The 22206-nt window shown below is 36.3% G+C and overlaps 1 protein-coding gene across 1 annotated transcript in view; it reads left to right on the top strand.

The window, feature by feature from the left end:
• The window catches only part of enc (R3H domain containing protein encore), a 57794-nt gene extending 35955 nt beyond the window's left edge, over positions 1-21839 (top strand). The window contains exons 14-32 of the mRNA XM_076132002.1: positions 169-307; positions 1123-1221; positions 1570-1688; positions 2120-2221; positions 2577-2643; positions 3242-3792; positions 4349-4576; positions 6564-6666; positions 7758-7858; positions 8230-8320; positions 9068-9158; positions 10033-10135; positions 10576-10701; positions 11465-11671; positions 12515-12729; positions 13280-13362; positions 14277-14449; positions 14838-14886; positions 15455-21839. Of these exons, the coding sequence (XP_075988117.1) occupies positions 169-307; positions 1123-1221; positions 1570-1688; positions 2120-2221; positions 2577-2643; positions 3242-3792; positions 4349-4576; positions 6564-6666; positions 7758-7858; positions 8230-8320; positions 9068-9158; positions 10033-10135; positions 10576-10701; positions 11465-11671; positions 12515-12729; positions 13280-13362; positions 14277-14449; positions 14838-14886; positions 15455-15507 (2700 nt within the window). The 3' untranslated portion in view covers positions 15508-21839. The remainder of the gene's footprint in view (positions 1-168; positions 308-1122; positions 1222-1569; positions 1689-2119; positions 2222-2576; positions 2644-3241; positions 3793-4348; positions 4577-6563; positions 6667-7757; positions 7859-8229; positions 8321-9067; positions 9159-10032; positions 10136-10575; positions 10702-11464; positions 11672-12514; positions 12730-13279; positions 13363-14276; positions 14450-14837; positions 14887-15454) is intronic.
• The last annotated feature ends 367 nt before the right edge of the window (positions 21840-22206 follow it).

Here is a 22206-nt window from a genome sequence, read left to right as displayed (position 1 = left end):
TTGCCAACTTGCTCTCCAACATGATACCCAACTTGTTGTCCAACATTTTAGCCAACTTAACTTCCAAATTATTTACCAATATTTTCCTTAACTTTTAATACTTTGTCTAACTGATCATACAATCTTCATTTATTAGTATAAATATAACCTATATGTTTTACCCCATAGGTGCAGTCGTTAGAAGGCAACGGTCCGCCGAGCGCGAGTTGTAACTGGCGCGGTCGTGGTGCTGTGTCCAAGTCGCATAGCTTCGGTGGTTACACGGGAGCCGAACCCCCGACACAACCGCGACTGCTTAGTCGACAAGGTAACATACATATTATTATACTACATACTTTTTAGGGTTCCGTACCCAAAAGGTATAAGGGATCCTATTACTAAGCCTCCGCTGTCTGTCTGTCTGTCTCCAGGCTGTATCTCAGAATCCGTAATAGCTAGAAAGCTGAAATTTTCCGGTACTGCCAAAACAACAATTTAAAAAAATATATATAAATTGGCGTCCCTATACAATAAACGTGTATTTTTCTTAATTTTTACGGAACCCTTTGTAAGCGAGTCCGATTCGCACTTGGCCCTTATTAATTTTAATTTGGCCTTAATTTTATATTTTTTTTCTTTATTTAGACTTTTGATAAAAAATACGTGACTTATATTTTCAAATTATCAGAATTTCTATTTTGCCCATATTTAGCCCAACATATTAATGTCAAATTTCTAAAATCTATACTAATATTATAAAGCTGAAGAGTTTGTTTGTTTGTTCGTTTGAACGCCCTAATCCCAGGAGCTACTGATCCGATTTAAAAAAAATCTTTCAGTGTTAGATAGTCCATTTATCGAGGAAGGCTATAGGCTATATATCATCACGCTACGACCAAAAGGAGCAGAGTACCAGCAAAAAATGTTACAAAAACGGGGAAAATTTTGACCCATTCTCTCTTATGTGACGCAAGCGAAGTTGCGCGGGTCAGGTAGTAAAAAATATATTTCAGTACCCATATCTGACGACTATTAAAATTTGTATGTTTGTTAAAGTCCCCGCAGTGCAAAGCCCACTTTAGTGGAAATTCTTTGTCTCATCTTTATCGAAACACTCCTTTATATAAATACGTTTGTTTTAAGGTGATCTAGCCTCAAGCAGTTGGCGACTGTCTCCATCGAGCTCCGGCTACAAGACCCTCAGTCTACGCAGCACTGACTCCATCACACCATCACCTACTGGTAAGTGCTTTGTAGACCATGTAAAACCATCATTCTGGCACATTGTGCTTCAAAGAGCATGTTAAACCAAAATTTATATTTGTAAGTGCTACAAATGGAAATTTTGGTTTAACATGCTTACGGTTTAAAGTTGAATTTGAAAAAAAAATAATTGAACCGTTTATTATACTGTTAAGTGGTTTGTGGAGCACGAAAATCGATTGTAGGTCTGCAAATTTCCGAATTTAGCCAGATTGACGCAAGTCTGGGCATTTCTGGACGTAAATAAAGAAATTGGTATTTTTTTTTAAAAAGACCCTTGCCCGGCACCGTCACATTATTTAGTTAAATTTGTTTTTCATTCTCTAGGTGGAGCAAGTCCCGAGCCGAGCGTGGGGGTGGGCCCCGGGCTGGAGGGGCCGGGCGTGGTGTGGGCTGTTACTGACATGTCTGCCGTGCCGCCCGGCGCACTCGTCATACACCCACAGGTACGCTCAGCTGATTATATTACTTCTTATTATATATTAGCTTAGCCTTTCTTCCAAACGATCTTGGAGTCGGCTTCCAGTCGCACCGGATGCAGCTGAATACCAGTGTTTTACATGGAGCGACTATCGGACCTCCACAATTCAGTTACTTGGATAACACGATATCCTTCGGTAAGACTGGTTGTCAGACTTTCAAGCTTCTGACTACTGTTAACGACTGTCAAAAATCTTCGAAAAAGACAGCCGAGACCCACAATTTAACGTGCCTTCCGAAACATAGAGGAACTCGATATGTATAAGATGGTCACCCATCCACAGAACAACCTCGGCAAGCGTTACTTAACCTCAGAAATAGATCCGCGCGGCTGTTATCAACTAAGCCAAGATCTCCTGAAAAGAGTAATAATAATTTGTTAATAATGTTTCTTTAGACTGGTCGTCCGCTAACCAACCCAGATGGCAGCGTGTACCACTTCGACCCCGCCAACCCGCCCGTGTTATACGACCCTACAGTTATTAGTGAACAACAGAAGGTAAGAACTAAATCTATCTATATATAAAATTACTTGTTTTGACTGACTGATTGCCTGCCTGCGTGATTGACTGATTGACTAACTAACTGAATGACTGACTGAATGACTAACTGACTGACTGACGGACTGACTGACTGTCTGATTGATTGATAAAAAATCATTGCAGAGCCTATACTATACAAGTGAGAAACATGAAATTTGATTAGGTGTTGCCTTTTATGATATAAACACCCACTAAGAAAGAATTTTATTTAATAGTCCTCCCCTAAGGGGGTAAAATAGGAGATCAAACTTTGTATGGAAGTTCGACATTTTTGGAGCGAGCGAATAACACAATATTTCCTTTTTTTTATAGCAATATGACCAAAACAACGAGAAGCGTCGCGGCCGACTGGAGAAACAACATTCATTCATGGACCACGGTAAGTTTATATCTTATTTATTTATTTAAAAACACATAAACATATACATACTTAATTCGCCTTCGTGGCGTAGTGATTTAGATTGCCACACCGATACTATTACGCCGGGAGGTCGTGGGCTCGATTCCCACACGGAACAATTATTTGTGCGATCCACAAATCATTGTTTCGGGTCTGGTTGTACTTTGTGTCCGTTGTTTGTATGTTTGTAAAAGTCCCCGCGACACAAGTGCAATTCTTAGTGCGGGAGTTGTGATTTTTAAGAATAAATTCAAAGTTTAATCGTATTTATATCGCTTCTATTGGTCGCAGTGTAATTCGCTTTGTTCGTGATTCGATACCTCGTTATATTTTTAAGGAAACTAATTATACAAATTAAACATTATTATTATTAATAACTATTTTATCAATTGGAAGCTTGGTTATACATATAATTATACTTATATATATAGTATGCTTTTGTATATAAAGGTTCAGTATCGGATAGCTAAACTAAACATTGACAAATGTATGAAAAATTTGACAAAATTCTACCTCATGACTTAGCAATACTTATCTATAATCCGTTAAACTAGCTATTAAACATTTATTTCAACAGAATGTGAATGTCAACCAAGCGAGGAATGCCGCAACAAGTGTTGTTGCGAGTGTCGCCGTCACGACAACAACTGTCATCAACAACAACAAATACAAATACAACAACACTCCCCACAAACAGACACGCAGCAAGAACAACTAAAACAAGAAATACAAGACAGACAACAACAGTTGTTGGAAATACAATTGCAACAACAGCTCGAGATTAAACAACAGACTCAACCTGAGTTGAAACAACATCAAATAGATTTACAACAACTACAACAACAGGTTGAATTGAAACAAATACCTCAACAAGAGGTACAGAAACAGCCAGATCAACAGTTGTTGGACATACAACAACAGCTTGAGATTAAACAACATATAGAACAGCCCCAACAACTAGATTTGAAACAACAGTTGGTAGAAATACAACAAAATGAAATTAAAATGCAACAAGAGACGTTGAAACAACAGCTAGAGATACAAGAAAGGCAACAACAGTTGCTGGAGATACAATTGCAACAACAAAATGAGTTGAAACGACAACAAAGGTTGTTGGCTTCTGAAAAGGTATGTAATATTTTATTAATTAACTATTAGGTCGGGGATAAAGTCTTTTCGCATTATAGTATGTATGAACTTGTAATAAAATCTTTTCTCTACACAAAAAAGCTCGATATTTGGGTACCTCACGAGCTCACTGGAAGAAACCTAATGAACCGTGTACTCATTTGTGATTCTTGAAGCCAGAGATTTTATTACAAGTTCATACATACTATAATGCGAAAAGACTTTTTCCCTGACCTAATATATGCCTGTTATACCTAAAGGTGTAAGCAGAGGTGTATGAAATACTTCCACGTTTCGCCTCTAACTGCCTCCGTAGCGCAGTGGTTAAGGTTACCATGCCGCTACCATTGCGTCGGGAGGTCGTAGGTTCGATTCCCACACGGGACAATTATTTGTGCTATCCACAAATATTTGTTTTATATCCGGTTGTACTTTGTGTCTGTTGTTTGTATGTTTGTAAAACTCCCCGCGACACAAGGGCAATTCTTAATACGGGAGTTATCAAAATAATTATAAAACAAAAATAATTTTAGCACTAATTTACTTTCTTTCTCAGGAAAAGAAACCACCATCAAAACCGCCAACCCCGGTCCCAACACCCGTTCCAGCCGAGCAGCCAACCCAACCGGACGTCCAACAGGACGAGAAAATAGAAGAATTGTCCACAAATAGTGAAACTAAGATATATGATAGTCACAAGATAGAGATGCAGCGAGAGACTGAAGTGTTCAAAGTGAAGGAACAACAAGTGTATCAGTATACACATGGATATTCCACTGACGAGGTAAGACTATTTAATAATCCCATAAATCCCACCAATCCCACGGTCTCAATAATCCCACAAATCTCAATGTATCAATAATCCCAACATCCCACTGTTTCAATAATCCCACAAAGTCCATAGTCTCAATAATCCCACTGATCCCACAATCTCACTAATCCCGCTGTCTCAATAATCCCACCAATCCCACTCATCTGGCTATCCAACTAACTGTCCACAAATAGTGAAACTAGGATATACGATAGTCACAAGATAGAGATGCAGCGAGAGACTGAAGTGTTCAAAGTTAAGGAACAACAAGTGTATCAGTATACACATGGATATTCCACTGATGAGGTAACACTTTGTATTATAATCCCACGAATCCCACGGTCTCAATAATCCCACGAATCTCACTATCCCAATAATCCCAACATCCCACTGTTTCAATAATCCCACTGATCCCACAGTCTCAATAATTCCACTGATCCCACAATCTCAATAATCCCACTAATCCCGCTGTCTCAATAATCCCTCCAATCCCACTCATCTGGCTATCCAACTAACTGTCCACAAATAGTGAAACTAAGATATATGATAGTCACAAGATAGAGATGCAGCGAGAGACTGAAGTGTTCAAAGTGAAAGAACAACAAGTGTATCAATATACACATGGATATTCCACTGATGAGGTAACACTTTGTATTACAATCGCATAAATCCCACCAATCCCATGGTCTCAATAATCCCACGAATGCCACTGTCGCATAAATCCCACCAATCCCATGGTCTCAATAATCCCACGAATGCCACTGTCGCATTAATTCCACCAATCCCACTGCCTCGATAATCCCACGAATCTCACTATCTCAATAATCCCAACATCCCACTGTTTCAATAATCCCACAAACACCATTGTCTCAATAATCCCACTGATCCAACAGTCTCAATAATCCCACTAATCCCGCTGTATCAATGATCCCACCAATCCCACTCATCTGGCTATCCAACTAATTGTCCACAAATAGTGAAACTAAGATATACGATAGTCACAAGATAGAGATGCAGCGAGAGACTGAAGTGTTTAAAATTAAAGAACAACAAGTGTATCAATATACACATGGATATTCCACTGATGAGGTAAGATTGCATAATAATCCCACAAATCCCACCAATCCCACGGTCTCAATAATCCCACGAATGCCATTGTCACATTGATCCCTTGAATCGTACTGTGTCAATAATCCCACGATACCCACTGTCTATAATTATCCCACAAATCCCACCAATAGTCGGTCTCGATAATCCTACAAATCCCACGTTCAGAATAATCCCGTGACCCCCATTCCCAATAATGCCACCAATCTAAATATCATGCCTCACAGTCCTACTGATCCCATCAGTCCCGTCGATCCCATCTGACCTAATGATCCCACCTGTCACACATTCCGCAAGTCCCACTGATCCCACCATTCCCACAGATCCCACTGATCCCACCAGTCCCACTGATCTACCAGCCCTCCTGATCCCACCAGTCCAATTGATCCCACCAGTCCCATTGATCCCACCAGTCCCATTAATCCCACCAGTCCCATTGATCCCACCAGTCCCATTGATCCCACCAGTCCAATTGATCCCACCAGTCCCATTGATCCCACCAGTCCCATTGATCCCGCCGGTCCCATCGCTCCCACCAGTCCCACCGATCCCGCCAGTGTCTCTGATCCCGCCAGTCCCACTGATCCCACCAGTCCCTCTGATCCCGCTAGTCCCTATGATATCATTTTATTATTTTTTTAGTTAAATTTACATTTTTTTTAGTTAAACAGATCCACAGATCTTTTATATCGAAATGACGGGGACCGAGATATTGCCTCGCGAAGCTGCTCGCTTAGTTAGGACCCGGCTATTGGAGTTTGCAGAAGGTGTTTTGCCTCGGGTTCGAATCCTCGACTGCGTGGCGAGTACATCCTTAGACCATTCGTTTAATATTATGTTCATTTTGTTATAGATGACCTCGCCGCATCAGTTACAAAACCACTACATAACTCAGGAGGTGAATTTACAAGTGATGCAGAATAAAATGACGCCGGTGCTGCCCGATCCTAATATACGTGAGTATTTTTTTTTTTTTTTTTTTAAAGACAACTCCCGCACTAAGAATTGCTCTTGTGTCGCGGGGACTTTTACAAACATACAAACAACGGACACAAAGCACAACCAGACCCGAAGCAATGAATTGTGGCTTAGTTAACAACAGCCGCGCGGATCAATTTCTGAGGTTAAGCAACGCTTGCCGAGGTTGATCTGTGGATGGGTGACCATCTTATACATATCGAGTTCCTCCGTGTTTCGGAAGGCACGTTAAATTGTGGGTCCCGGCTGTCATTTTCGAAAATCTTTGGCAGTCGTTAACAGTAGTCAGATGCTTGAAAGTCCGACAACCAGTCGTACCGAAGGATATCGGGTTATAACCCAGGTTACTGGGTTGTGGAGGTCAGATAGTCGCTCCATGTAAAATACTGGTATTAAGCTGCATCCGGTGAGACTGGAAGCCGACTCCAACATAGCTTAGAAAAAAGGCTAAGCTGATATACAAATGATTTCTCCGTGTGGGAATCGAACCCACGACCTCCCGACGCAATGATAGCGGCGTGGCGACCTAAACCACTGCGCCACGAAGGCAGACAAATATGAGTGTCACTTATTGAGTGAGCCTTCGTAGCGCAGTGGTTAAGGTCGCCACGCCGCTACCATTGCGTCGGAAGGTCGTAGGTTCGGTTAGGAACAATTATTTGTGCGATCCACAAATAGTTGTTTCGGGTCTGGTTGTACTTTGTGTCCGTTGTTTGTATGTTTGTAAAAGTCACCGCGACACAAGCGCAATTCTTAGTGCGGGAATTGTCTTTAAAAAAAAGTAGAATAAATTAATGAATTAATTAAATAATTTATAAATGAGATCACTATTTTATTACATTAACCCTCTTATTCATAAACACACTATAAACCTATTTTAGTTAAAAAACTACTATAATATGTTTTCTCTTTTTCATTTCACTTAGGAGTGAAAGAAACAAAACACTTTATAAGCCTTTCATAACTTCATATATTTTTATGAATAAGAGGGTTCATATATACAAAATGTGTAATTTATATATTTTATTGTAATAGCACACACTTATAAAATATTTATGATTATTTTCAGGTCCAATGTCATTGACCAACATGACCAACATGACCAACATGACCAACATGATGTATCAGACCAACGTCGCACAAGCTTACAATCCATATCAAGTTAGAGTTGTAAGTATATAATTACTTTTAGTTGTATACTAGCTTTTAGCAGCGTCTTCATCCGCCACCCGAATTTTCCCATATGAATGCGTAATTTTCCCAAGTAAAAAGTAGCCTATGTCCTTTCTCGGGTATTAAAATATCTCCATATCAAATTTCATGCAAATTGGTTCAGTAGTTTAGACGTGATTGTGTAACAGACAGATAGACAGAGATGTATTATTATTATGGATAATTTTTATGAAACGTGTAGCTCACATTGTGTATCCATTGGTATAGTAATCGGTTAAATTTTCTTAATGTATATAGGGTGTAACGACATAATAGGGAGTAATTTCTTAGATTTAAATGAGTAATGGTGTTATTTTAATGTTATCCAGGATCAACCCATGGTATACCAGCAAGTGGTTCAGCAAGAGGAACAGAAGCTAGCCACGTCTCCACACGCAAGCGAAACTGCGTTCAGAATTGGTATGTTTAGTTTTACTACCTATGTCTTTTTGCTACTTCAGTGCCGTGGCCGGTAGTGGATCCGGTAGCAAATAATGAGATTTCGGGTTCGATCCTCGGGTCGGGCTTAATAGTTGTTTCCGAGATTTACTATCAAGAGTTTCTTAATGATTGTCCGGAGTTAGAAAGTTGTATCAACTTTGCAGTATGATTGACTGAATTTTGGGATGGTTTAGGTTAGTAAAAAAAAATATTATCAATTATTTATGCTCTGAAGACCTACTAGGTGTTTTGTTTATGACTTTTTTCCTATTTTAATTTAACACGAAATAGGCAGTATCGAATAAGTATGCCTATCCATCCTATCCTTACTCATTTTATATGTATACGATAGGTTATTCTCATAGAAAACAAACAAAATTTCTAAGAATATTCGTTTTCGTTGAAATGATTATAACGCCTTTAGTCATTAAAAGCTTGCAAATTACGGCATACGTAATTTTTATCGTACCTTACTCTTGCACTTACGCATTCGTATTATGATTTTGACTATGCTGTAGTTCGCACGTTTGTAATCCTTCGAGTGTAATTATAAATCAATATGGGTGCTCCCACACAGCAGTTATATAACGTTATACAACATTGTGTAACACGATAATAAAACAATTTTAAAACAAATTTGTTTAAAAACAAATGTTATAAGTTAGTTTCTAACGTTATATAACTGCTGTGTGGGAGCACCCTATAAACTAATACTATGTACCACAGACCCGTCGTACCCGTACGCGGCGGTGGACTACACGGGCGCGGCGTGCGGCGCCTGCGTCGACACCAGCGCCATACAACACCAACAACGAAGGTAACATACTTATAAAACACTAGCTGACCCGGCAAACGTTGTTTTGCCATGTAAATAAAAAAATATATATTGTCACTTAGGGGTATGAAAAATAGATGTTGGCCGATTCTCAGACCTACTCAATATGCTCACAAAATTTCATGAGAATCGGTCAAGCCGTTTCGGAGGAGTACAGCAACGAAAACTCTGACGCGAGAATTTAATATTTTATATTACTTTTTTTTTGCGAATCTAAACCATTCTCAGATCCCCTTGAACACACACAAAAAAATTCATCAAAATCGGTCCAGTCGTTTAAGAGGAGTTCAGTAACATACACACTTACAGAAGAATTATATATACATAAAGACTAGCTTCAGCCCGCGACTTCACCCCGACCCCCGACGCTAAAAGAGGGATGTTATAAATTTGACGTGTCTGTGTATCTGTGGCATCATAACTCCCGAACGGATGCAGTGATTTCAATTTAGTTTTTTTTTTGTATTTAAGGTGACTACATAAGTTTTTTTTTTTGTATTAGAGGTGACTTTAATATAAAAAAATAATAGTTTTTTTTTTGTATTAAAGTCATCTCTGATACAAAAAAAACTATTATTTTTTATATTAAAGGTGACTATATAAATATTATTTAAAATAAATACAAATATTATTTTATTATTTAAGTAAAAAACTAAAAAAGAAGCGATGTTTTTAGACATGTTTAATTAAATCTGTTGAGTCGCCTAGCCGTTTAAAAGTTGTGGGAGGTGTGAAAGTGGGGAGATTAGCTGAATGTCTGCAAATAAACTCGGATAAGGGAAATTCTTGTATGGGGGTTTTTTAATTCTTTTTTATTAAATTTAATATTATTCAAATATTTTGTTTGTAATTCCAGTTACAGTGTGCCGTACAGTCAGGTGGAAGTGCCGCAAGTGCTGCAGACCCCCTACCCCGTAGGCAACGTGATATTACAGCAGCCGCACTTACAACCATATCCGGTGAATTTTTACTGTAATAGTAGGTGATGTGGGTTCGAGACCCGTGCGTGATAGTTGTGTTATTTGTATATTTACACTTGCACGTGCATTTTGTAACTAGGCAATGTTGACAATTTTTAGTAACTTTGCCAAAGAACCTTCAATGTTTTTGAAAAAAAATGTGTCGCTGATCTGATATTCTAAATTTATTTTGGTTTTATTTTTTTTATTTAAAACAAATATCGGATATTTATGTTATATTTAACATTAATAAAATCATTCTTTGTAATACTTTATTTGTGTTATCAGGCAAAGTTGACGTTTTTGCACAATTTTTATAAAGTTGTAACAATTAACTTTGCCGAAATATTAAGCAAAATCATAACACATATAAAATCGCGTAAGTTTCAGTGTACTTTTTAATTATTTTTAATAAGTAATTATTTATATTTTACTTGCAGTATCAAGAGCCTATCCAATGGCCGCAGGTGGCGCCGGCTCCGAAGCTAGTGGTACCAGAGTTGTACCCCACTATGGTGCCGTACCCACAACCAGCGTACCAACACTATAATATTATGTATCCACAAGTAAGTAAATAACATAATTGCGGGTGCGTCAGAAAGGGCCTCATAGCGGTCTTGGATGTCATTATCTATTGTGGGCGTTGTGACGTCAAAAATCCCAAAATATAAGCTCAACCACGGTCGCCATTGCTCGCCGTGACACTTACTACCTTATTGGGGGTTACCCGCTCTAAATCCTTATCATAATAACTAAGGAGTTTATAATCCAAACTAATTCGTAATTTACGCCCCGTCATAATAAATTACATCATTTTTGACAATAATACCGAAATTAATTTGAAAGCAATTTTAATTGGGTTGTTCACTGGGTTAGCGAAGAAGTATTAATCTCGTACTAGTACTCGTAAAATTCATCTAAAATGCTCAGACTACGTAGTTTTTTTTCGTAAATAATGTTGAAATAGTAATTATTACAGACTGAAACATTTTATTAGACACTCATTTGATATCAACGAAAATATGACATAGTGACGTCACTATGTCGTATTTGTATACTAAAATGTGTTTATGACATTTCATAAAGAGCAGCTGGTTTGACTGTTGTCAAGTACACAATTAAAATACTTTATACCTACTTTGTGTTTTCTTACAAAATTACTTTTTATTTTCATTTCTTCATCGCATCTAAAAAAAAGCATAAAATTTGGTCTATATTTTCGTAAACTTAACGTCACAAATACAATGTTTTTTACATGTTGCGACAGTATCTTAATAACACTAATTTATCAAACAAACAATTATATCTTATAAACATTTTTGTTCACAGGTGATACCCCAACCGTACCCAATATGCCAGCCGATCTACCCGATAATCGAATCCAAGCCCGCTGAACGTCGCAACAGCATACCAAACGGTCGCATCAAACGCAACAGCATATCGGCCTCGTCGCGCAACACGCCAGACCAAGTGCCTTACGAAGAACAGGCGAGGCAGGCTGAAATACAGGCTAAGATACATCAGATTAAAACACAGGTCATTTATTTTTGATATTGTGTAATTTTTTTTTATAGTTGGCAAAGTTGTCTATGTTGGGCAAAGTTGTCTATAGAGTGGGCAAAATTTAACAGAGTAGGCAAAGTTGTATATAGTGGGCAAAGTCGTCTATAGTGGGCAAACTTGCCCATAGCAAGCAAAGTTGTCCATGGTAGTCGAAATTACCCAAGGGTGGCAAAGTTGCATAATGTGGGCAAAGTTATTGAGTTAGGTAGTGGTCAAAAGCAGGCAAAGTTGTACATGCTAGGTAAAGCGGTGCAAGGTTAGTATCAGTAGTACAATATAAGGTAAGCATCAAACGCAACAGCATATCGGCCTCGTCGCGCAACACGCCGGACCAAGTGCCTTACGAAGAACAGGCGAGGCAGGCTGAAATACAGGCTAAGATACATCAGATTAAAACACAGGTAATATTATAGCAATATTCATTTTAAATGCTTAGAACTATGGACAGGGTGGATCATGGCGGGCAAAGTTTTTCATATTGGGCGAAGTTAGTCGTAGTTGACAAATTAGTTATTCAATGGGCAAAGTTCTTACAAGTTGGTAAAGTTATTGATGTGTGATAAAGTTGAAATACACCTTAATGTCGCCAGATATATCAGACCAAATGGAAAAATCTTTACTCTGGCAAAACGATCTTCGCATTAGTACTACGTGCGGCAAAGTGGTCGCTATGTGTGGCAAAATTATCCAAATATGTGACTGACTTTAGTCACTACAAGTGGCAAATTGTCAATATCTAGGAAAATAAGGATCAGGCAAAGTTAAATAATAAATAGTAGATTTGCAATTATAAATTCAAATCTACTTATTTCACAGATGGCACAGATGAACGTGAAAGAAAACAACAACAATAATAACAATACGCCAAAACGTCCGGAACGGCCCGAGCGGCCGGAGTGGAAGGAACGGCCGGAATGGAAAGAGCGGCCGGAATGGAAAGAACGGCCCGAGTGGAAAGAAAGACGCCGGAATAGCGGCAACGGCATACTAGGCAATTGTCCCGTTACTAATTTTAATGGAAGAGTTATGCCGTAAGTACCTATCTAAATATAATATACTAGCTTTTACCCGCAACTTCGTCCGCCACATGAATTTTCCCATGGGAATGCGTCATTTTCCCGGGGTAAAAAGTAGCCTATGTCCTTTCTCGGGTATCAAAATATATCCATACCAAATTTCATGCAAATTGGTTCAGTAGTTTAGGCGTGATTGAGTAACAGACAGACAGTGTTACTTTCGCATTTATAATATTAGTATGGATTATAATACTGAACGAATCGAGCTGAAATTTGGCATGCAGGTAGATGTTATGACGTAGGCATCCGCTAAAAAAGGATTTTGATAAATTTTACCCCTAAGGATATAAAATAGAGGAAGAAAATTTGTATGAAGATTGTGTCCTAAGTCACAAATCACGCGGACGAAGTCGCGGGCACAAGCCAGTCCTAATGTAATATTAATACGAAACTTTGTATGTCTGTTTGTTACAGTTTTACGTTTGTACAATAAATTGTTTCGTCATTCTACATTTATTTACTAACTTTAGACTTTCAGTATTTCAAATATTTGTTTGTATTTTAGTCGTACGGACGACACGCACCTGAGTTCAGCCGCGCGCGCCATTGTCAACTCTATAAGGAATATGCAAGCTAAAAATAATACATGTAAGTTATATCTATACTAATATTATAAAGCTGAAGAGTTTGTTTGTTTGATTGTTTGAACGCGCTAATCTCAGGAACAACTGGTCCGATTTGAAAAATTCTTTCAGTGTTATATAGCCCATTTATCGAGGAAGGCTATAAGCTATATATCATCACGCTACGACCAATAGGAGCAGAGTACCAGTAAAAAATAATACAAAAACGGGGAAAATTATGACCCATTCTCTTGACACAAGCGAAGTTGCGCGGGTATAATAATGTACTTCGTCAGTCTAGCCTTTCTTCCAACTATGTTGGAGTCGGCTTCCAGTCTCACCGGATGCAGCTGAATACCAGTGTTTTACATGGAACGACTGTCTATCTGACCTCCACAACACAGTTACCTGGGTTATAACACGATATTAAGTAAGACTGGTTGTCAGACTTTCAAGCTTCTGACTACTGTTAACGACTATCAAAGATCTTTGACAATGACAGCCGGGACCCACAATTTAACGTGCCTTCCGAAATACGGAGGAACTCGATATGTATAAAATGATCACCTATTTATATATCAACCTCGGCAAGCATAGCTTAACCTGACAGATCGATCCTAGGTACTGTTGTTACTTTAGCCACGAGCTCCTACTGAACAATAACTAAACAAAAAATCCAAGTATTTATAGAAAGCCACGGTCAGTTTCAATAAAATTGACCATGGCCAAATATTGGTCACATCATCTATTTACATTTGCAAATATTATCCTTCCTATTTAAGTAGGTTAACGGTTGGCCAGTTTTTAAAATAATTGACCATTGCCGACATTTTTTCTTAATATTTGTTCCGACTGTTTAAACTCAACGAATGGTCTGTTTTCTAAAATTGGCCATGGCCAAAAATCGGTCAATTAAATAATCAAATATTTAATTTCCAGATCAAGACCGCCGGGAGTACCAGCGGTTCGACCACAGAGACCGTCCGCGCCGTCAAGACAGAGACGAGCGCGACAAGCCCAGCGCTGGGCAAAGTAATGGGCAAGACAGATACGATATGAGGAACAGAGGACTCAACGTGCCGCTGTACCGACAGCCGTATATATTTAGACAAGTGAGTGGGCTAAATTATATCCGTGTTGGGCATAGTGGGCAAAGTAATTTTAGTATGTGTGGGAGAAATAACATCGATATTGAGTGGAGTGGGCAAAATTATATCACTGTTGGGCATAATTATACTTCTATGTGTTGGAAAAAAACATATTTTTTATTAGAATGGGCAAAATAAGAGCAATAATAAAATAAACATTATATCAGTGTTGTTGTAGGAGAAATTACATCCATATTGGATATAGTGGGCAAATTATCTGATTTAATAGTACTGGCCGCCGTAACCGAATATTGGCCAGCAAGACATTATTGAAATCTTTTAAAGATAATCTTATTGTTATGATATTTCGCAAGTTTCGCCTGTAAATAATAGTTATTTTTCAAATTCCCAGATGTCGCCGGGCGCGTGGTGTCGCCGTTCCCCAGCGCCTGTTCATCCAGGTAATTAGCCTTAAAACAATTAATAATTCTTACTAAGGTGTAAGTATGAGGTCTCGGGTTCAATTCCTCGACTTCCACCTACCTGTTCTTAAAATATTAGGTCGGGGAAAAAGTCTTTTCGCATTATAGTATGTATGAACTTGTAATAAAATCTTTTCTCTACACAAAAAAGCTCGATATTTGGGTACCTCACGAGCTCACTGAAAGATACCTAATGAACCGTGTACTCATTTGTGATTCTTGAAGCCAAAGAGATTTTATTACAAGTTCATACATACTATAATGCGAAAAGACTTTTTCCCCGACCTAATATATTCTTGAAATATTTAAATGTTAAGCCTCCATTTCGACTAGCCACTTAATTCACCACGAATTTAAGGCTCTCCCTCATTGGGAAACAATGCCCAGCAGTGGGATAGTATTAAATTTAATTGGTCCCCAACCCGCACTTGGTGGTGGTGGACTCAAGGCTTAACCCCTCCCTCATTACGGGAGGAGACCCTTGCCCAGCAGTGGGACATTAATGGATTTTTTTTAAATTTATTAATAATGTTTTTTCTCTCCGCAGTATTGAACCCGCCCCGCAGACAGCACCCGGATAACCGCAACCCGCGTCGCTAGACATACAAACTAACAAATTTGTTGTACTACCAACAAGCAATAATTATATGTACATATTATATTTAAAACAATTACTATATGAGGGACTATAGAAATACATAAATATACAAAAAAACTTACGAAACAAGCACCAACTTCAAAGAAAAATATTATATTGTCCTATAAACATCGACTTTATATCGAAATTTCTTTGAAAAACCAACTTCTAAGTAAAATATCAATCATTGGTACAAAAAAATACCGGCTTGAACGTGAAATATCTATAATTGTTGAGTAAAGCACCGAATTCAAAGAATATCAATAATTGTTATAAAAAACCGATTTTAAAACGAAGTATCAATGTTGTTTCAAAAAGCAGCGACTTCAAAGAATATCAATAATACTAATTAATACCGATTTCAAAGCAAATAATTAACAGTTACAAACTTGGTATCAGACCTACAAATTACAAATAAATTTATTACAGAAGTCGGTTCAAAATATACTTGTAATAGCTATAATACCATACTTGTTTTAGATTTTAAGAATAAATATTTATAGGCAATAAGGTATAAAATTTATACTTTTTTCAGCAAATAGTTTATCTAACACTTATATACTATGTCTAACTAATTGAAATTTGTTCCCAAAATGTCCAATAAATATATGTTTTTCTATAGTCCCTCATATTTTACCGTGATACACATGTCAAAGGAAATAACAATTAAATATATAATATTATAATTTATATGGAAATTAATTATAAATGTATGGAATAACATAAATATACAAATGCATGACATTTTGATATAACACGATATCCTTCGGTAAGACTGGTTGTCAGACTTTCAAGCTTCTGACTACTGTTAACGACTGTCAAAGATCTTCGAAAATGACAGCCGGGACCCACAATTTAACGTGCCTTCCGAAACACGGAGGAACTCGATATGTATAAGATGGTCACCCATCCACAGAACAACCTCGGCAAGCGTAGCTTAACATCAGAGATCGATCCGCGCGGCTGTTGTTAACTAAGCCAATAGCCCTAATTAAAACTTGCATTTGTATAATTATGACATTTCAATCATTTTTTTATTGAATTTCTATAAAAAATATAATATAATATATAATAATTGTATATAAGCGTAGTCGTACAAAGATCTCAAGCATAAACAACCTGATCTAGTCATTTTTTTTAAAACAAATCATAGATTAGTCGTCGTTTTTTTTTATTCGTTTAAAAACGCCTACGTCACATCCTTTGACTTAAATTAGTGTATTTAAGTTTTTAAAATTTAGTTTTTTATGTCTGTGGTGAACTGAAACATCAATTTTCTTGTATATGCGATAATATTATAAGTGCAGTGGTTATTTTGGTATATATAGCTATTATTATTAGTTCGGGGAAAAAGTCTTTTCGCATTATAGTATGTATGAACTTGTAATAAAATCTCTTTGGCTTCAAGAATCACAAATGAGTACACGGTTCATTAGGTTTCTTTCAGTGAGCTCGTGAGGTACCCAGATATCGAGCTTTTTTGTGTAGAGAAAAGATTTTATTACAAGTTCATACATACTATAATGCGAAACGACTTTTTCCCCGACCTAATATGTGCAGGGGTAGTCAGTTCGATCCCCATACTCTAGAAAGAAATTTTTTTGTTAAGTGTTCGTATAGAATTCGATATCAATTTGTATGAGAATTCAATAAGAATCCTAATTTTGAAACACGAAGTATTTCTATATACCTGCAAATCGAAATAGCCTTTCTTCCAACTATGTTGTAGTCAGCTTCCAGTCTCACCGGATGCAGTTGAACATCAGTATTTTACATGAAGCGACTGTCTATCTGACCTCCACAACACAGTTACCTGGGTTATAACACAATACTCGATAAGACTGGTTGTCAGACTTTCAAGCTTCTGACTACATAATTATCTATAGCAAAATAAATGATACGTATTTACAAATATTGTCGCAATTAAGATATTGGTGTTAATAGTTTAATTAAATTTTATAAATGAAAATATTATGTCAACATATTATTGTATTATAATCCAAAAATACATCAAACTAAATTAAATCTCTGAAATTTTGAATAAAAAGATACCTTTTACAAAAATTGCCTTTTATAACGAAGACTATAGGCTATCTAACATCACGCTACAACCTTCAGAAGCGAGCAGAAGAGAACTTGCCATGAAACCGCGGGATAATGAAAATAATAAAATGTTGACATAATATAAGTAGTTTATAAAATTTAATTTAATCACAGATACCCCTAATAATGAGTCACACCAGCACATCAAAATATGACTATTAAACATACTGCATTTTATTTGTGTACTTATACTGATAATAATAGTTTTTGTTTTATCAAAATCGGGTCAAAATTACCGAAGTTACAGCGTTATAAAGTTTCACTGCTTTTTTAAATTTGCGTTGCTTCGCGCGCTATGCGCTGACGTCACGTCGCGATAGACACGCTTATTCGACTGCGGATGATGCGGAGTTTTGATTTGAAAAGTGATTTGCATTTAATATTTAAAGAGTCTGTGTATGTGTTATAAATTTAATCATCATGTTTTTTGTAAAATAAGCCTCCACTAAGATATGCTCGATCTCGATCGCCACGCACACAATCATCAACTAGACCCAGGTAAAGAAAGTTGAACTCGTATACTACTAATAATATTTTTGTGTGTAGTTAACAATAAAATTGAAAGTTTGTTACAACTGGCATTACAAATAATAAGTGTTACGTACCTACCAAGTGTAAATTTGAAAAACCTAGTTTTAAAATAATATCATAAAAAAAAATTGTCACCCTGCCTCTGACTTTAGTCAGGTTGATGGCTATCATATGAACGCATGAATCTACTCTGTAGGTAGTCTCATATGATTGGGTGTGTAATGAGAACGTTTAATTAAACTAACATTTTAATTTTGATATTATTAGATTTAATAAACATGGGTTCTTTTTTCAAAACAAAAAACCAACGCCAACTCAACCGCCGCGCTCGGCTCGCCACCGCCTGTTAGGTCATTGAACTGCTCATTAAATAATATCAACTGTTTAGTAGAAGTTCATTGCTAGGTAGGTACGTACATGATATGGCATCTTGATCTTGAGGAAGTGTTCAAAAGGCAATAAACTTCTATTTAACATTTGCGCTTGACAGTATCTGAACCGGGCTTTAAGTTTTAGATTAGGTGTCTTTTGCAAAAATATAAAACAGTTTACATGGTACATAAAAAAACAATTTTTGGGGTGTTTTTTCACTGGAGTTAGTACACATAGGAACAATACAATATTTTCTAACCATTTTGTTTGTCCACTATAAGCAAAACAAATTATTTAAAGCGAAACCGCGAGAGCGCAACGAGCCTATGTAGGTATCGACAAGTGCTGACGAAATAGCAGTGTCGGGAGATGACGTCACACGTCCGTGCGGCCGCTTCGCCGGAGTTTGGCGCGAAGGCCATACTTTGACGTTAAATATCTCGGTCATTTTTGAAGATACGAAAAAAATAAAAACAGTTTTTTTATCCTTGAAGTACCTAGTTTTTAAATATGCTCATAACAAAAATCATTGGTGTGACTCATTAGTTTTTAAGTTAACACTATAAAAATAATTGGTTGGGTTTTGTTTAGTGGTTATTATCTTGAAATTCTATGTGGAGTCACTAAAGTTGCCAACACGCCGACAATTTGTTAGCGACTTGATGTTGATGGATTTATTTCAAAGGCAGTTTTTAAGTCGTCAACATGATTGTTTTGGAATAAAAAGCCACCGACATAATGTCGCCGACCCGCCGACAACTGTCGGCGAAATAACGTTGGCGGATTTATTTCAAAGGTAGTCTACAAGTCGCTGACGTGATACTTTGTAATAAAAACCCGATGACATCAGGTCGCCGATAGTTGTCGGCGTGTTGGCGATTAACAATTAATGGTCTCGTTAAGTTATAGTCACTAAACAAACTTCAACATTAACAAAAAACTATTTAAATTCGTTATCGTTTGGGTATAAGCAGAGATGTAGTTACAGTTTATTATTTAAGTTCACATGAAACAATTACATCAATTGAATTTCCACGTAAATCAGCTATTTGTTTAAACCATAAATAGTTAAAGGAAAAAAAATGATTTCTAAATGAAACGTGGAATAATACACTATTTGGTAAATTTTCTGATTTTATGACGAAATAAACTAAATCTCTGTTTATATCTAAATTTACCATTTTTTATTAATACAACAGTACCACATAATACGCTGGGAAAAACGCAATTAGATTTTGTTAAATATTATTGATACAAAAATATTAATAATTTTAACATTTGGCCAAAAAAGTAAAACACATAATGTTATTGAAACTGGAGCAAAATTCAGTGAGAAATTTAACCCAAAACTTAATCATATAATACCTATTACTGTCCCACTGCTGGGCAAGGGTCTCCTCCCAAAATGAGGGAGGGGTTAGGCCTTGAGTCCACCACGCTGACCAAAATTGAACAATTTGGTAATGTGTCCGGTATATAGCAATAAGTTCGCCCCCTATTACATGGGACTAACATCATCATGAGTCTAGCCTTTCTTCCAACTATGTTGGAGTCAGCTTCCAGTCTCACCGGATGCAGCTGAATACCAGTATTTTACATGGAGCGACTGTCTATCTGACCTCCACAACACATTTCCTGGGTTATAACACGATACCCCTCGGTAAGACTGGGATAAACAAAGTTATAGGTATTTTTTTATTATAATGTTTAACAAAACCTAATTGCGATTATTTATTTCTTAATTTTAAAATGTTTTTACATACTTATGTTTTCAAAAAACTATCTATTTCAACAACTTTACACTGTTATAACCTGGCTACGTTTGTTATTGAATTTTAAACACATATATATGTAAAAAGAAAGATAATTATAATAGAAAAATACTCCAGAATTCTGCAGCCAAACTATCCCCCGGTTTCTGAGGTACATTTAGCGGTAGTTTATCTATTCCATAGCGTTTAAACTCATATAAAAAAACGCTATTGAATAGATAAACTACTGTTAAATGTACCTCAGAAACCGGGTGTAAGAGAGTGAAGGAATAGAGAGTGTACCTGTGTATTGTACATATGACACTATATACAAACTCTTGTACAATTGGCTGGTTTAAATAAAACTGGCCGCGAACAAATATCGGTCAGGATAAATTTATTACCTAGAACTACAATTTCATATATAAATGTTAGATTAATATTTTTTCTTTTAGAAATATTATATGATAAATAGTTACATAATTAAATGTTATCGTTAATTTAATAATTGACGTAGCCAGATTATTTGTTTTAAAATGTAGCGATATTTTAATCTCTCAACTCACTATTTCTATAAAAATAATTGAAAATTTTACATAATATGTTATAAAAAATTGCGTTAATATTTCTGCCTACATTTTACGGTACAAGAAACGTGAAGATATACCTATATATAGTGTTCTTTATAAGAGGTAGACTTCAATTTTAAATAGATATTATGTAAAACCTTTTCAATTTCATAAATAAGAATCAATAGAAAAATATTTTAAATTATTGTAGTGTTAAACATAAAAAATAATACCATTTTGATTTAAATATAATGCTACATTTTATAACAACAGTGATTTAAGGTATCAATGATCGGTGATATGAAAATATCTCAGTGTTAGAAAATAATACAAAAATGAGAAATAGGTCATCTAGCGGATGATTTAAGAACTAAAGAGAAGCAAAAATAAATTGTTTTGGAATGTTTCAAATTGTGATTTTTAGTAAATTTTATCATTCGAGGATATACGCTGAAAATTAATTTGCTGAAACTTGAACTAGAACGGTAAAATTGTAATAAAAATCTGTTTATTGACTGTCGATATGAAAATGTATCAATTGTCTAGTATTACTTAAATTACAACTTAAAGTACAGTTTTACCACAAACTTACAGATAAACTAGCTAACAGATTAAGATTTTCGACAGCTCCAAAACAGATTTTTATGTAGCAAGAGATTCTTGAAGAAAATTTAAATGATTCATTAGTTTTGTGTAAAATGGCTGAAATAAGACGACTATTATTGGCATTTCGAGCAAATAATGTCTGCCAAGTCCGCTAGTATATTAATTAATCATTTCTAATATCTGAATGTTAAATAAACCGATCAAAGTATACCTCTTTCGATGCAAACAACCCCGATTGCCGCATAAATTGGACAAGTTTGACAGTACAACTGTCAAGTTGGCGACACAGTGCGCTGTTTATATGGAACGTTTAATAAACATGTAGAGTATATTACTGTTAATAATAAAGATTTTAGCCTATAATGTGTGTTTTCTTTTTACCCTATAAGAAAAACGAAAAAGATGTTAAACGATTTAAAAGGAAAATGTTTATCGTGACAGCCCGCCAAACTTGTGTTAGTTAGGTAGCGACATCTAGTATAACAACAAGGAACTACTAACGTAGTTACAGACTACTAGTTTTCGTTCACGAAATTTGACAACAGATGGCGTTGAATGTTTGTAAAGCTTAAGCTATTAACTACTAGATGGCGCTGTATTCGGTTTGAGTTATCGCACCCCCGGTGCAATAATGTCACTTTTGTAAAAAAATGCAAAAATGAGTTACTTATGTAGTAATTGATTTAAAGCACTACTACTGTATTACTATTATCATTATATAAGCAAAAGT

Source organism: Anticarsia gemmatalis, chromosome 27, assembly GCF_050436995.1.
Source record: "Anticarsia gemmatalis isolate Benzon Research Colony breed Stoneville strain chromosome 27, ilAntGemm2 primary, whole genome shotgun sequence".
In the NCBI taxonomy this organism is placed as follows: Eukaryota; Metazoa; Arthropoda; class Insecta; order Lepidoptera; family Erebidae; genus Anticarsia; species Anticarsia gemmatalis.
The sequence above is the reverse complement of the archived record's forward strand: the minus strand, read 5'-3'. Positions and strand labels throughout refer to the sequence as shown.